The sequence below is a fragment of the Sciurus vulgaris genome, assembly GCF_902686455.1.
Source record: "Sciurus vulgaris genome assembly, chromosome: 8".
Taxonomy (NCBI): domain Eukaryota; kingdom Metazoa; phylum Chordata; class Mammalia; order Rodentia; family Sciuridae; genus Sciurus; species Sciurus vulgaris.
Genome location: NC_136468.1, coordinates 60,231,885 through 60,248,057, shown reverse-complemented (window position 1 = coordinate 60,248,057; position 16,173 = coordinate 60,231,885). Strand labels below are relative to the sequence as shown.

The window sequence follows — 16,173 nt, the reverse complement described above, 5'->3', positions numbered from 1 at the left end:
TAAGTCTCTGGGCTGCCTTGCTCTGGACATCCTTCCACTAACCCAACTATGATCGAAATACTCTTTACTTCTTGACTTAAATTTGCTACATTTTTCAAGTAGTTCTGCAATAAACTTCCCAAGTGATTCACTATGCCTTAAATTAGAAATCTTAAGAAAGACCCCATGTTTCCAAATTGTGACTAACAGTATTCCTTAATTATGACTTTGTACTTTTGTTTCATTAGTCATCAGATTCTGATGAACATGAAAGATGAGCTCTACTGTGAGAAATGTTCATTTTCCGTTAGGCTTTAGGCAGTAATGTAATTAGCTCAAGGGCACCCATTATGACCTTCATTATTGTGTGAAGTTCTAAGAAGAAAGTCTAGACAGAAAAGCTAAAAATACCCCAATGAACATACAAGTATTGTATAAAAATACAGATGAACCAGATAAGTATGATTCCACCTCACAATAATCAGAGTGGGATAAAAAGAAAATGTTACATGACCCCCCCACCCCCATCATTCTTACTTCACAGTCTTAATTGGCTACTAGAACTAACTGCAAGTATCTTCAAAACAAACACAGGCAGGAAAAGACGTCCATTGTCTCCTTGACTGCTTTATATACCCACAAAATAAGTTTCATTAACTTTAATTAAATTTTACAATGTGAGATGGTATGTAGATCATGTGAGGGTTTTTGTCTTTGTTTTTATTAAGTGTTCCTTGGACTTTTGAACTACTTGTTCCCTAGCAACTGAGAATATCTTATTCCTAAAAGGTATATTAACGCAAAAGAATGATATAATGTTCTTTCTTGATTACTATCAAGGATCAGATTTCCCTTAACTGACAAAATTTTGCAACAGTTCAAAATAAAATAAATTTCTTCCTTTTATTTATCCTAAGTCTCATCATACTCAAAGATGGACAACCTAGGGAGATGTTGAGATAGGTGAAGATTCCTTCATCTAAAGTAAAGAATAACCAGTGACTGCAGATTTGAATTGATGTTAGAATATATTTTACAAACAATAAAGAGAAGTAAAAAATAAAAACTTCTTTCCTTTTATGAAAACTGAGTTTAAAAAATCACACAATACATTCTAACGAACCCCTGATCTCTTCAACCTCTCCCATTTTCCCCTTTGATTGAAAGAGAAAATGATGCAACCCCAGGAACAAAAGTCAAGCTTTTAAAACATCTTATACTTTTATAGTACTCTTTGATATATTGTCAGTTGGGATAATCTCCTCTGGGTAAAGAACTAAGGTAAATATCAACTGGTGAAATCCATTAATGCAACACAGTTTTTTAAAATTTATGAAACTCTACGAATTCATTTTACAAGAAACATGGGCTTGTGTTAATGTCCATATTAAAAAGGAATACATCTGATTCACTTCTTTTTACATAAATTAGAACCCATTCCAACCTATGGAATTTTTATGACTTAAAATTTTCTACTTTGCTACTTATAGGCATTTTCAAATATAATCTAATCTAATTTATGCAAATGTATATGTACTATATATTTTCTATTATCCTTAACCAGAATCTAAGCTTCAAGAGGAAAAGATTTTGTTCTGTTTTGTTCATGATACACGTATATTAGCAGACACAATAAATATTTATTGTGTGAATTAGTGAATGGATAACAATACTAGGTACTATGTCAGGTTTCGCTGGGAATATAAATACTGACTTGTAATAACTTCTTTATTGTTTAAAATCAAAACGAACCTAAAAATAATTAACAAGGATAAGCAAGGTGCTATGCACATACATAATTGAATAAAATACAATACACAAAAATCTGAAATAATGGATTAAATACACAAAAAAAAGGATATCAGTGCTCCAATGAAGAGAAACAGAAGATTATGATGTCAGAATTCAGAAGAAGGTAAAAATCACATAGGTTATAATAGTAAAAAATACGGGATTATAGTCACCTTTGGAGGAAATGTGTGCTTCAACAAGGTATAAAAGAGATGAGAGCATGCATGATACAAGGAATATTGAAAAATGAAAACTGAAAGACAAATTAAAGTATGATTATGGAGAGCTATGAGTTAGGACATTGGTTTATACCTAATCTGTAGTCAATTTAAAATATTTTAGGTCAATAATACCTAGCCCAAACCTTCTAGAGCCTATAAGCTCAACAGTGATTTGTACATAGGAAAACTCAAAATACAAACTTTTCCTCTTGAAAGTTAGATTCTGGTTAAGGGTAATCAAATACAAAATACACACACAATTACATACACACAAGAGTTCATACATAATTTCATCATGTCCTCATATTTATAGTGCATGCTTTCCCAGTGATGACATCACACTGTCATTTGCATAGCCATTTCCTTTTATCTGTTTGATATGATACAGCTTCATAACTGGGACTGGGTCATCACATTTCAAGTGGGACATTATCTTTAGAAAAAATATTTAGAAAGAATGAAGTCAAAGCTGGTGAACCTTCCACAGCACACACTGCCACTTGCCCTAGTTCCTATTCATAAGAACATGACAGTGACACTTCCAAGCAATATATTAAAGATATATGAAGAAAAAGGATAAATGACTATTGTAAAAGTGCTCCCTAATACAAAACAGAGGACTACACTGAACCAGAATAGCAGGTTGTTCCTAGAACAGAGAAACTAACAAAAACTATGAAAATTACTCATAGCAAGAATTTCTCAGTTTGGAGGATGGAGACATTTCATACATAAAGTAAACTGTAAGTTCATTTTAAGAACACTTAGATCCAAAAAAAGAAAAAGATACATGTATGTATAATAAAGGCTATTTGCTTTTTGAATTCCAGAGATAATTTATTAACCCAGTCTCTTTAAATGTCCATATCTAAATCTATATACAAATTGTGAATTTAGTATGTATTTTAAATCAGAAAATCTACATGCAATGAAAAGTGGGAGAGATCATACCATGTCCTATCAAAACTAAATTAAAAAATAATTAACCATAGGCTGAGTGAGATGCCTGTTTAATATCTCTAACCCCAAATGACCTAAATTCATTTCCCTGACAACAAAAGAATTTTGAAAAGCTGTTCTGTTTAATGTGCCCTTCACTTTCATAACTTATTAACTCATGGCTTTTCTAAAGCAAAACTGCTACCTATCAATGCTGATACACAATTTTACAAATTTATATTCAAGATTTTCATGCACTTATTCTTACCCCAAATCTGTCCTTCGAAAACAGTTGTTCAACCTGCCATTGACACTTTTTACCAGACCAGATTTTGTTGTGGGAGAATGCCCTGTGCACTCAGGACATTTAGCAACATCACTGTCCTCTGGACCAAGTGGTCCCATGTAGTAAGTCCCTTCCCCATAACTGTCCCAAATGCTTCCCAGCACTGCCCAATATATTCCAGGGGGCAAAAATCACTGGCCTGGAACCACTATGCTAGATATATATTTGGAATGTTAATTAATAATAATTCCACTCTCAACTCCTAAAACAACTTACAAAAATATAAATTAATGGTTGATAATCGAATGGCAAGGTAAAAATGAAAATGTTTTAATATCTGTTAATGAAATATTGAAAATAGACATTAAGATGTGCAATTGCCCTTAAAGTTTAATCTGTGTCTTCAAAAATGAGTATAATTTACCATTGTTTTAAAAAAATAGCTTTTTATTTAAAATCTTTGATGGGGAGGGAAGTGAAAACAATACATACACTTTACTGAAAGTACATTTTTGCAGTCAAAATAGATTTCTTTCTACTTCAAAGAGACAGAAAGAGAACAAGAGGGTGAGATGATTACAAATTGCCTATATAATTATGGGGACAGAGTTACAACATTTCATTGTTGAGGAAAGCAAGGTGATTCTGAATAAAACCAAAAAGTGAAAAAATCATAAATAGCTATATTTGTTTATCAGAAGTAAAAAGCATGTAGTTTTTCCAAAGCACCTATTAATGCTTTCCCCATTGTATTTTATATTACCTTTCACCCTTAAAACATTTCTGTGAGGAAGGCAGGATTGCTGTTGATCTCTTGTGAAGAGCTGGAATAGGGAATTCTGATATCATGCAGCTACTTAGTAACTTTCCTTGGACTAGAAGATTCCTGATCTTACTTGGTGCTCTGCTGATTTCCTAGTTAAAATCACCAATTATGTTCTGCATCTGAGTATCTTCTTTTGTAAATATATTAATACAGTAAACTATCACCTAGAAAATGAATATTTACATAAGATAATGTGCCCACAATTTCAAAGAAAAGCATCACTTAGTTATATCAAGAAACTATCATAACTCAAACTATTTATCTAAATGCTAACATGATTGACAATACTAATGAATGCTCAATATTTAAGCACATTCTGCATTTATATCTTTGAGTAGCATATTGAAATATATTGACTTTGATGTGACTTTAACTTAAGAAATCTTAATAATGAATCAAAAGCCAGCAAGTTCTATGAAGGTGCCATTGCAGAATATTCCCACCTTTAAAAATAAATTTCAAAAAAAAATAATAATAATCCACATATTTTAAAAATATATTTGCATATTCTAGGCTAAAGCTTTAGAAATTCAATTAAAAATTAAATTTGAAAAGTAAGCCTTACAACACAAGATGGCAAGGATTATTTTGACTTTCTTAGATAACTAGGGGGGGGCACAATAATCTCTGTAGTGAAAAAAAAAAAAATTGGGATTCCCCTAATTTCTCTTCATTGTCAGATGACACACATAGCATTTCAAATGGGAATTCCAGAAGGGAAGTAGAAAGCAATGTTAGACATTGTGGGTGAATACTTCCAAATGCATATTGTTAAACACTATAGTAATACACATTGTACTTTACACACACACATACAACAAACACACACACATGCACACAAACACACACACAGTCTGTGAGTTCAAAATCTCAAAACCAATAGGAAAAGCCCTAGAGGAATCTGACAGGTGGGAAGAGAAGAAAAGGATCAGGAAGGAAAATGTAGCACAGAAGCCTGATGAGTAGGAGGGTCATGGAGTGCAAATCTGTGGCTCCCACAAGGGAGTTTAGAAGACACAGAGTTTGTAAGGACTTTGCTGTCCCTATGCCCAGGGCAGGCCTATTTGGAATGAGGAGAAACTTGACTTCTTTAAAAATAAAGCATTTACTCCTGCTTCCCAACACCAAACATGCTCCCTTTAGAGACGAAAGAGTTTCTAAAGAGTTAAGCGATCAAATGTAAATGATAATTATGGAAGCCTTCCTTCTGTAATAAAGAGGAGGCTATAAGAGAGAGTCTGAAAGGCCCTGAGGTCCCTATAATTTGCTTATATCCTTGCTGTTGGTTGCCCCCAGGGCAGGATCAATCAAATGTAGTGATTAAGGATTTTGACATATTTGCAGCGTTCTCCTTCCTTAAACATTTTGTAGATTCAGAAATACACTGTACAGGAAAAGACAATAGTTTCTTCTCATCAACTTATTTTTTGAAAATCTTTTCCTGAAGCAAATTCTCATTACTAGTAATTCTCATCACTAGTTTAGCATATTTGATAAATCTGACATTGGTCAAAAATTAGTTATGTTTTAAGGGGAAATATTTTCTCAATAAGTTAAATGAAACAATGATTGATGGTCAACCATTAAAACAACTGTTTTCAGGAATATTACAAACACTTTAATTTTTAAAATGTTACCTATTCATAAACATGTCATCAGTCTTTCCCTCTCCATTTACCAGCATGGGAGCTAAAAGGATTTGTGTGTGTGTGTGTGTGTGTGTGTGTGTGTGTGTGTGTGTGTGTGTGTGTGTGAGAGAGAGAGAGAGAGAGAGAGAGAGAGAGAGAGTTCATGTGTGTGTGTGTGTATAAATATAAGATACATTATGAAATATCCTATAACTCAGATAATTTAAAAATGATTTCCAAAATCTGTTGATAATTTTTACTTGATCTATAATGTCTAAAATGTATAAATACAGCTTCTGCTCTGTGTTAACATAGCATTCATACATTTTAGATGCAACACTCACAAAGGCAGTATTCAGATAATAATACAAATCAGTGGAAGATTGCTAGTGCCCCCACTATTTGATCTGCCCCTTCCATCGTGGTAGAATTTTCATTGGGCACACTGCTGCTCAGATAAAGACCCTCTTTTTTTGGCACCTTTCCAGGTTTATGAGACCATGTGACTAAGTTCTCATCAATGCAATGTGAGTAAAATATCTTACACTGGCTGGATATCTGCTTACCTACTCTCTTCCTTCACAAGATGACTAGGAAGTCAGAGCAACTGAAGGGATCCCCTGAGACCACAAATGGAAGCCCCTGAGAGAAACTCAGGGGCTCCCTGCCAACCATACACTGCTCACCTCTAGACTGCGAAGGAGAGAAAAATATGTATCCATCTTGTCTCTGTCACATCAACTCAACCTGTACCCCAACTAGTACAAATATAATATACTCAACTAGTGCAACAAATTAATGATATTTGCAGGGTTATGATAATGTGTCAATATGTAGTTTATACAGATTATATCATCATTCCAACAACTCCAGGACATTATCTTGGCCAAATCATAAAGCTAGCAATTGACAGAACCAATTAACTGACATTTGTGCTCCAAATGATTACAATGGAATAATTCAATAAGAGATGTTTTAAAACTCTAATGTGCTAGGGACAACAGTACTACTTAAGCCTCTTCACTCTTGATCTCTAACAAAACAAACAAACAAAAAAAAAAAACCTACATAAAATCCACATCTGTTAAGTTAGAGTATTGAATATATTCAATAATATTAATCAATTTACCCTGAGCTGATGCTTTATGATCACATTAAACAATTTTCATAAAACTGCAAGGATGTATTATTTTAGCAATATGGCTCATTACATTGGTTCTTGGCCTTCATGTAAAAAGTTGGTTTTACCTGTGAAGTCAGTAAAATTAATTACATTAACTGATTTGTGAATAATCACCATTTGCACAATATTAACTTGCAGGCCAGGGATCTATTAAATTCCTCCCCTTATTCAACTTCTCGTCCTCACCATGCATCCAATACTCCCAATCTCTATAGCTCAGTTGTCAGTGCCTACCAAACATGAAAACCTGAGTTTGGTCCCAGAACTGCAAAAACAAACAAAACCCCAAACTTAGCTCAAAACTCATTCTCAACAATGGTATCTTTCAATCTGTTTTTGCCTTACGTTGTCATTGCTTAAAAAAATATACTCCCTCTGCCCATATCATGGACCTTCTGTTTAGGTAAAGTAAGAAGGCAATGGGATCACTTATCCTGTAAAAGTACACTCTTCATGTGCCCTAATACCTGAATTAATTTTTCCACTAGTGAATTCTGTTCAGACTCCAGTGCATTCACACATGTGCACACGCACGCACACGCACACACACACACACACACACACACACAGCGCTTACATAAAATATCATTTTCTTATTCATAATACATCTGTCACTATATTGAGGTATGTGTCTCATAAAAAATTATTGGTACCTTCATATTTTTCATCAACTTTATTATCCTAATTGAAAAAGTCATTAGTTCATTCATCCATCAATATTTACAGTCTTCTAAGCAATCTATAAACCTAATAGAAACCAGGTGAAACTTTTTTTATTTAATACTTTATTGCAAAACACAGATTTGGCAATGGAAGATTCATATCGAAACACAAAATGTAATAACAAGGTCAGCCAAGCAAGTGGTTTTTGAGGCTACAGAGGCATTGAAAGGGCTCCCAAAAGCTTATGTTTAATCTCAATCTGTCAATAAAAAGCATCATGTAACTTAAAACCAGAATCTGTCATTTGTCATTTTTTTCTCATTGTGGTTGAATGAAAGCCCTGAGTCAATTTAAAAAGTATTTAAATGAAAATTAATAAATAATATTTGCTGGAACATCTACAAACCCCATTGGTCTGTCTCACTTACATGCTGTACACTTTCACAGGTAACACATCTTCTTCAGGGAATCACTACAGATCCCAGCTGTCAGTTTACAATAGCTAAGCTTTCGGGCATCTTTTTACCCCTAGCACTGGGGATTTTTGATCAACTATGTCAGTTCTCTGAGGAAAGGAACTGTTTCTTTGTCTACCCTGCACAGTGCCTGGGACATAGTATGAACCCAATGAGGGTTGATTATAATTAAATCTGATCATTGACATTCATAAGAAATACCCTTCATTTCCAAATATATTCCTTATCTCACAGAGACAATTTGAGTACCCATTGTCCAAAATGCTTGGAGCCAGAAGTTCTTCAGATTTCAAAATTCTGCTGAACCATTTGCTTATATATGTACATATATGAGATGTCTCAGGATGAGACCCAAGTCTAAATATGTTTGACCTAATATTAGTTTTACTCAAAATTCTCATTTTATAATTTATAATTGTTTTATAAAGACATTCAGAACAATTTTTAAAATATTTCTATTTAACTTATTATTACATTCTGTTTCTCTCAGAGAGGAGGATTCACATTCAAGTTGAACACTGTTAATATGAAAATGTGAAATCCAAAATTCTCCAAAATCTGAAACTTTCTGATTACCCAACATGATGCTACAAATGGAAAATTCCACACTTGATACCATGTGATGGGTCACAGTCAAAACACATACAATTTCACCTAATCAACCCAACATGTTTCAAAATATAAAAGGGGTCCTTGCATCACTAAGAACACAAGACGAGAGTACTTTCAAGTTGTTACATTACTTACACTGAAACGGAAGTAGTGAGACCCAAAACAAATGACATTTAACTTTAATTTATGTTACAGAATATATATATATATAAATGCTCTTACCCATGAAAAATAATCTAAGATTTTACATAAATAGTTTATCACATATTCCTGTCAAAAATCACTTTAGGGTGGCTTCCATATTCAGTTTAGAAATCATAAGAAAAATCATCTTTTATGATGTCTCCATTTCTTGCACCCAAATCTTTATTATCAATTTCAATTGTTCATTCCAGTCTGGACATGGTTATAAACACTTTTCAAATATTTTTTTTTTTTAAGAAATAAAGCCTACCCTCAAAGAACAAAGATGAGTTCCCACTGAGGATATTCAAAGGAATCCATCATTGACTTGGAAGTCACCACTACATAAGAAATTCTAAAATATATTCTGAAGAATGGAAACACTGTGGTAACATGCACTTGGCGACCAACTGTGAATTTCAGGACATGCACACATCATAGGGACTCATCTAAGTGAGAGCTGGTATAAACTGTAAAATGGGTGAGCTTCATTAACTGTTAGGGATGGCACTCTTATTCACAATAACTAGCAGTGCCAAGGGTCTCTCTCAGAATGTCACTTCTAGATCCATGTGAGAAACCGCATCCAGAGAAGTATATTCAAATTAAGCAAACAATTAACAAGCTTCTTTGGTGGATTTTACTCACATCAACAAGCTGATTGACTCCACTTGCTGTTTTTGCCAGTGTGACAAGGTCTTCCTGCATCTTATCGACCCATGACTTGATACTGCAAAAATCAGAAAGAAAGTGTTCTTTCACGTCTCTGGCAAATAAAATCATATGGTGATATTTTATATCCATGCTTCAGATAATTCATAAATTGCCCTTAGATCTTTCTCCCCCCCACTAGCTCCTAGATGTCCACCCTTTCATTTCACCTTCAAATTTCAAAGATTTCAACCTTTAGGTACAAGTTTTTAGGATGCTAAAACACCTACAAACCCAAAAGAGAAAAATGACATGGATGATTTCTGTGATATAAAGGTAAACATTTGCTTATTTTTATTAGTAAAAAAAATGTTACTTAGTAATAACAGTAATAACAGTAGTAACAGTAATAACAGTATTACTAATAATAATTATTATTATTACTTAGTAATAACAGTATTACTAAGTAGAACATTTTAGACTACAAACTTTATATTTTAGCATACAGGTCCTCTGAATATGAAACTGAGAATACAATAAATGCAAACTATTCAAAAAATACAAGAATAATCCCACTATGCAGGGATATTTGCTCTAATTCTTTTACTTGGTTGTTTCACTTATACCATAAAATAAATACATACATATGCTATTACCAATATTCTATAAACATTTCCTTTTTAATGACTACTTAATATTCCATTATCTCCACATTCCATACTACATTTGACCAATTTCTTTTTAAAAAAGCATCATCAGCTTTCAACTACTACAAGCTACACTGCAATGTTTTAGTGGACAATTTTAAAAGAACTTTTTTTCTTCAGCTAGACTCTTAAATTTGGAATTCTGGATCAGAATTTAAATTTTAAAGCAATGGTTTTGATCATTAAAATTATGATCCAAAGATTTAAGTTAAGGGTTTTTTAGGTACATTCTTTAGGAAAATATTAAAATATGAGCTATGGTTTTAGGGCATTTTAGGAAAACCTAAATACATCTTCTATCTCATTTTTTCCTGACATTAGAAACATCACCAAATACTGCACATTTTTTCTAATAAATATCAATGTAATTGAATTTTCAATTTCTTCATCTATTTCACGGCTACTCAGGAAGTTGAGGCAGAAGGATCACAAGTTGAACACTAACCTGGGCAACTTTGTGAGACTGTTTCAAAACAAAAATAAAAACAGAGGGCTGGATATGTAGCTCAGTGGTAAAATGTTTGCCTGACATGGGTTTGGAAATCAGCACCACAAAAATAAATACATAATAAAAGTCTATGTTCTTTTCTCTCCAAGCAAATATAAGGAAACATAAGTAATCTAGTAAAATGATGTGATGGTAACTTTGAATTTGAGCTTTTCTCTACATATGTATGATTTGAATCACGGAAACTTAGCTTTATGTGTCTTTTCTTCCTTAGATACCACAGAAGAATTCCAATAGTACATCATGGTCAACATTTTTTTTTTTTATTTCAGATAAATGTGTATGTAATAGAATCAACAATAAATGTGAAATAAAAATATAACATGGGAAAGGGATTTAAATGAGGTTTAGGAGAACATATAAAAGAATGATGAGCTGACAAACTAAACAGAAAGAAGGAAAACTGAAAGTCAGTCATAAAAACGGATGAAGTGCCTGAGAGTAAAACACAGAGGCGTGATTTATATGTAAAACAAACTAGTTAGTAAATAAAATAAATTAAAACTAGGAACACTTTAGCACAAATAAAAATAAAGAAGAACATTTATTGAGCCATGCTTTATGAATAGAATAGAAAAAAAGTAAATGAATATCAAGAAACAAAATAAAATAGAAATTTATAGGGCCATTAAAATGAATGGTGCACACAATGTCATCCTAATATTACAGTTTGTGCTATTTATGAGCTGGTGCATACATCTGAACAACATTATAAGTACCAACCAATCAATATTCTTAGTATTGCTATTAGAGAAATATAATTATGCCCCATTTTTACATCAAGAACAAAACATTACAGTAGAGCATAGAATATTTGTACTATTTTCCAATTCAGATCAGACTATCTAGTCAGTCTAAGCAGTTACTGAGTAAGTCCTGGAACATGGAGAAACTGAAATCATTTCTTCTCAAATAAACTATCAACACTGACAAAAAGCAAGAAGTGTTATATATCCCTTTAGCTGGGAAATGGAGAGATGAATATATCTAATGATTGAATTCTGATTTATGCTAAACTAATCTAAAACATGTACTCTATCTTGACACCTGTGGGCACTGTCACTACCAATGTTCACTGAGGTGAACTTTTTGAGGCTGAAAAGCACTTCAGGATATGTCCAGTCTTCTCTGCCCCACTGACAAGCTGTCAAGAACACTTTATAGGAGCAACAATTATTTTTCAGATATGAGGTGTTACCTGGTTTTCCTAAATTATTATATAAATGGTCTGCCTTTCACCATTTAATTACAAGGCTATAAAAGCTAGGAAATAAGGAAACATCCCATTCACTACAAACATGGAAAATTACACAACAGACAATACTCATGTGCAAATCTTTATCAATCTTTCTCTTACTTAGTAAACTGTCAAGCACATAGGTACAATCATTTTATTAAATTTATCCAGACGGTACTATAAAATTTGGGGGAAATAATAAAAAGAATAGAATTTTCATGTAATAAGAAAGGAACATGGCAGTCCACCAGGAAGAATTTATTGCTCACTCTTCGTAAATCCCTAACTTCGGTTGGAAAAGATACTAAAAGACAGAGATGCAAGTTGGTACAAGATGGATTTAAAACTGGGTCTGGAAGAAAAGAAGACTATAGCAAGACATGTTTTAGCAACCAGGAGAGAATGGTTTAATGCTTATTCAGTATTGGTGTGGGGAGACTGGTAGAAGAGGCTGTAAGCAACATAGAGATGCCTGCTACACAGCCCCCACCCTTCTTATGTCAACTCTTTGCCTTGCCCTACGATCCTAGTTAATAGCTGATTAATAAGAGAAAAGCAGAAACCTTTTATTAATTTTACATGTACATGGAGATATTCACAAGTGATTCAAATCCAAAAAAATGACCAAAGCATGGTGTTTATATACTTTTGAGACAAAGAATGATTAATTTGTGAAGGGATGACAGAAAAAATAAATATGGGGACTAGGGTAGTTATCTCCACGAATATTACTAAGAAATACATGGAGGGCATAGGAGCTAGTGGAGAATCAGTTATTTCGGGATTTGTTTATTCATATTCACTACAGCCCCAATTTCTAGTCTCTGGTGGTCAAGGCTAGTTTTCAGTCTTGGAATGTAAGGGGCATCCCTCTCAAAAGAACCTCCAGGGCTTGCTGCATATAGTAAACACAGGTTAAATGACCCTTTCTGAAGTTCTAGTCCCTCAAGTGACCAGTTTGAAATAATCAATATACCAATTGGGCATATTTTGGAATGGCATCTCATTAACTTCTTCAAGATTTTCTGGAGAAGTAACTTCTTAAAGTGACAAAATTGAACAAAGTCACAATGAAGACGAAGGGAATATAAAACATGGCTCATTTAGAAACTTTAAGAAATCCAAGCTTGGTAAATGATATGAATTTGAGGCAGGAATGGAAGGGCAAAATTCATCCATAAAGATGGGCCAGTTCAAGAGTCTGAAATGACCTTTTGAAGCATTTAGATGGCATTCGTAAAATAAAGGAGAGAGAGTAGAAAATGAGAAGCCTGAAAGAAAGAAGGCAAGTAGAAGCAATCAATCCAACAGAAATTCCTAAGTATTGACCACAAGATTTCATGTACTGTTGGATACAGAAAATGAATGGGATGAAGAATGGGTAAATGATTCAGGTAGCTTCTCAGATTACAGTAGGGCATTTTAATATAGAAAGAATGGGAGAAGAACAATTTAGAGGGACACTGATAAGTTTTGTTTTCTGTGTTGGGGATTGAATCCAGAGCCCCACATATGCTTAAGCAAGCACTTCACCACTGACTGAGCTACAGCCCCCATCCATGAGTTTCTGTTTGCGAATTCAATTAAAGTTGTTTTTCTTTTCTTTTTTGAAGAATAGAAGAGACATGTAATAGTTGAATATATGAAGGGTTAGCGCTCTGGAAGAGAAGTCTCTATAGAATTTAAACATTTGGTGGTTACAACATATATAAAGAACATACAAAAATCAAAGTACAACTTCCAAAGGAAAGTAGATGGAGGCATAAAATAAACAGAAGTTAAAAATCTCAAAAATGACATCTAAGGGATGGGCAGAGGAATCTGAGTAGTGGTCAGAGAGGAGATTCCAGAAACCATGGCACCTTAGAAGCCAGAGGGGGAAAATATTTCCAAAGACTGGAAGGAATTACAGCATCATAAATAAGTGAGAGAAGCATATCTACCTTTGCTGGGAAAATGGGATAAAGAATGTGGAAACTGGAAGGAAATGAAGAATAAGGAGCTGAGGTTCCTTTTGGGTGTTAACATGATAGATATGGGCATATTTCTATGTAAAAGGAGAAAGACAAGTAGAGAGGGAGACATTAAAGATTCAAGAGAATATACAATTTATTGACAGTGGTGGGGTACAGGAAATGTGACCCCAAAATAAGGCACTTTGACATTTGACAAAACCGCAAATGCAGAAAGCTCCCTTTGCCCTTCTCCCCTGTAGACTCCTGGAACAGGTGGCCTGCCTGAAATCCAAAGGAAAGAAATAGTATACAGGAAAACCGAGGATTATCTGAAGCAACAGGCCTTGTAGATCATCTCCTTTTGTTCACCAATTGTACTTCCTCAGTACTGTCCATAAAATTACATACCTATCTGTTGATCTTTGGGTCTTCATTTTCTGAAGGTTCCCAAGCCATTTTAAAGTTTTATTATATTCAATAAATTTATATGCTTTTCTCTTGCTAATATGAATTTTTAAACAAGGCTCTCGGCCATGAACCTTGCAATACGTGAGGAAAGCAATCTTCTCTACAACAGAGCAAGGTCTTTCAAAAGTCACTAGATTCATAATACTTTTCTTGCTTCCTTACTGTATCCCAAACATGAGAGGGTGAAAGTAATAGAGGACAAGAAATTGTCAAAACAAAGGAGAAATCTAATGCATGGCTCTAAGGGAAGATAGTTTTTCCATGGAGACTAGAAGGAAGAGGAAAAGTTTTTAGATAAGTGGAAATAACTACAACAACTAATGCAAAAATTTGAGAAAAAATTTGAGCTCTACTTTATTGATCCCCATTTCCTTTATAATATACAAGGAAAAGTGATCTGTTCTGAGATAGTAAGTATTAAGAAGAAGAATAGAAAGTTGGAGGTTTACAAAGAGTCGCTGGAGGAGAGTATTTAAGGATTTGCACTATACTGAAGGTCATACATTTCCATTGGTTATTACCAATCAGCATGGCTGTGTGAATTTCTTACCAGTACCAGGCTGTGGAGGGCAAGATCAGAGAAAAAAGGCATTCAGATGAATGTGGGGCAGACACCAGCAGGTGGGATAGGAGGACAAGGAAAAGTGAATTGAAGGTCCTAACAATTTCAAGATCTCTACTGATTCTACATAACAAAGACTACTAAAATAGTCATTAAAATGTCATAAAATATTAATAAACAAGGCTTGTTTTCTAAATTCTTTTTCTGTGGAACAAAAAACCCTTTAACAGTATTTCCAAGAAAATGTAAAAATACCATAATGCCAAGTTTCAAAACTTTATCATCATTTATTGAATTTTTATCCTTATAAAAAGAATATAATATAGCAACAAAAGGGGCCATCATTCACACATCTCATTTTTAAGTCACTTGCAACAATATGCAAGTATTTTAAAATAATGTTTCTAAAATCATTGTGAATAAAACAGATGGCTCTCAGAAAGTTTAACAGTGTGTCTGAAAAGCTTTCTCTTAGAAATAAATACATGTTACAATCTCTGCTCAGACCAAATTCATTGAGACCATGTCTTGTTATGTAAGAACAACAGAACTAGACTAACAGATAAACTGTTTCCTTGAGAAAACACATGGGACTTTCATGCATACCAGAGCTCACTTGACCTTTCTTGTTAGAAATGCACATTCCTGGGCTGGGGAGAGAGCTCAGTTGGTGAAGTGCTTGCCTTACAAGCACAGGGCCCTGGGTTCGATCCCCAGCACTGCAAAAAAAAAAAAAAAGAAAAGAAAAGAAAAAAAAAAAAAAAGAAAGAAATGCACATTCCTTGCCTTCAAGTCTCAGGCACTTCCAGAGGCTTCAATGTCAAGACTTCCAGACTTGAGCATGATTGAAGTCAAAGAGTGAGAAGAATGAATGATATATGTGAGGAAAATGGTGAGAAGCTCTGGAGTCTGGGTATGCAGAGAAGGTGTGCATACCCTATTTCTTATCCCATTCCTACCCCCACGTCCCCCACTGTTCCACTGCCCTCTTGAAATCCTTCTCCTACACAATATCCATCATTGATTTCATACACTTTTATCCTTCCTCCCTTCTACTTGTACTTCTTCAAAATCTCATGCTTCAACTATCACCTTTCCTTATATAATCCCTAAATTTGAGATCCACTTCATCCTCAGCTACCATTTGAATGCTCCACTTTGATGTTGCATCATTCCTGTCCAAATTAACTCAATATTTTCCCTCCTGCCCTACAAACTCTTTGCATCCCTTCTCTGTTGGCCAATCAGAGCCATAGCACCAATTTCTTCATCTTTCCCTCCTCCAATCCTGTTAAATA

General features: G+C 34.0%; 1 protein-coding gene across 13 annotated transcripts in view; it reads right to left on the bottom strand.

Annotated features, from left to right (window-relative positions):
• The window catches only part of CACNA2D1 (calcium voltage-gated channel auxiliary subunit alpha2delta 1), a 455,544-nt gene that overhangs the window by 362,460 nt on the left and 76,911 nt on the right, over positions 1-16,173 (bottom strand). For all 13 annotated transcript variants that reach the window (XM_079151110.1, XM_079151106.1, XM_079151111.1 and 10 more), the window contains one exon: positions 9,436-9,517. In XM_079151110.1, coding sequence (XP_079007236.1) covers positions 9,436-9,517 — 82 coding nt within the window. The remainder of the gene's footprint in view (positions 1-9,435; positions 9,518-16,173) is intronic.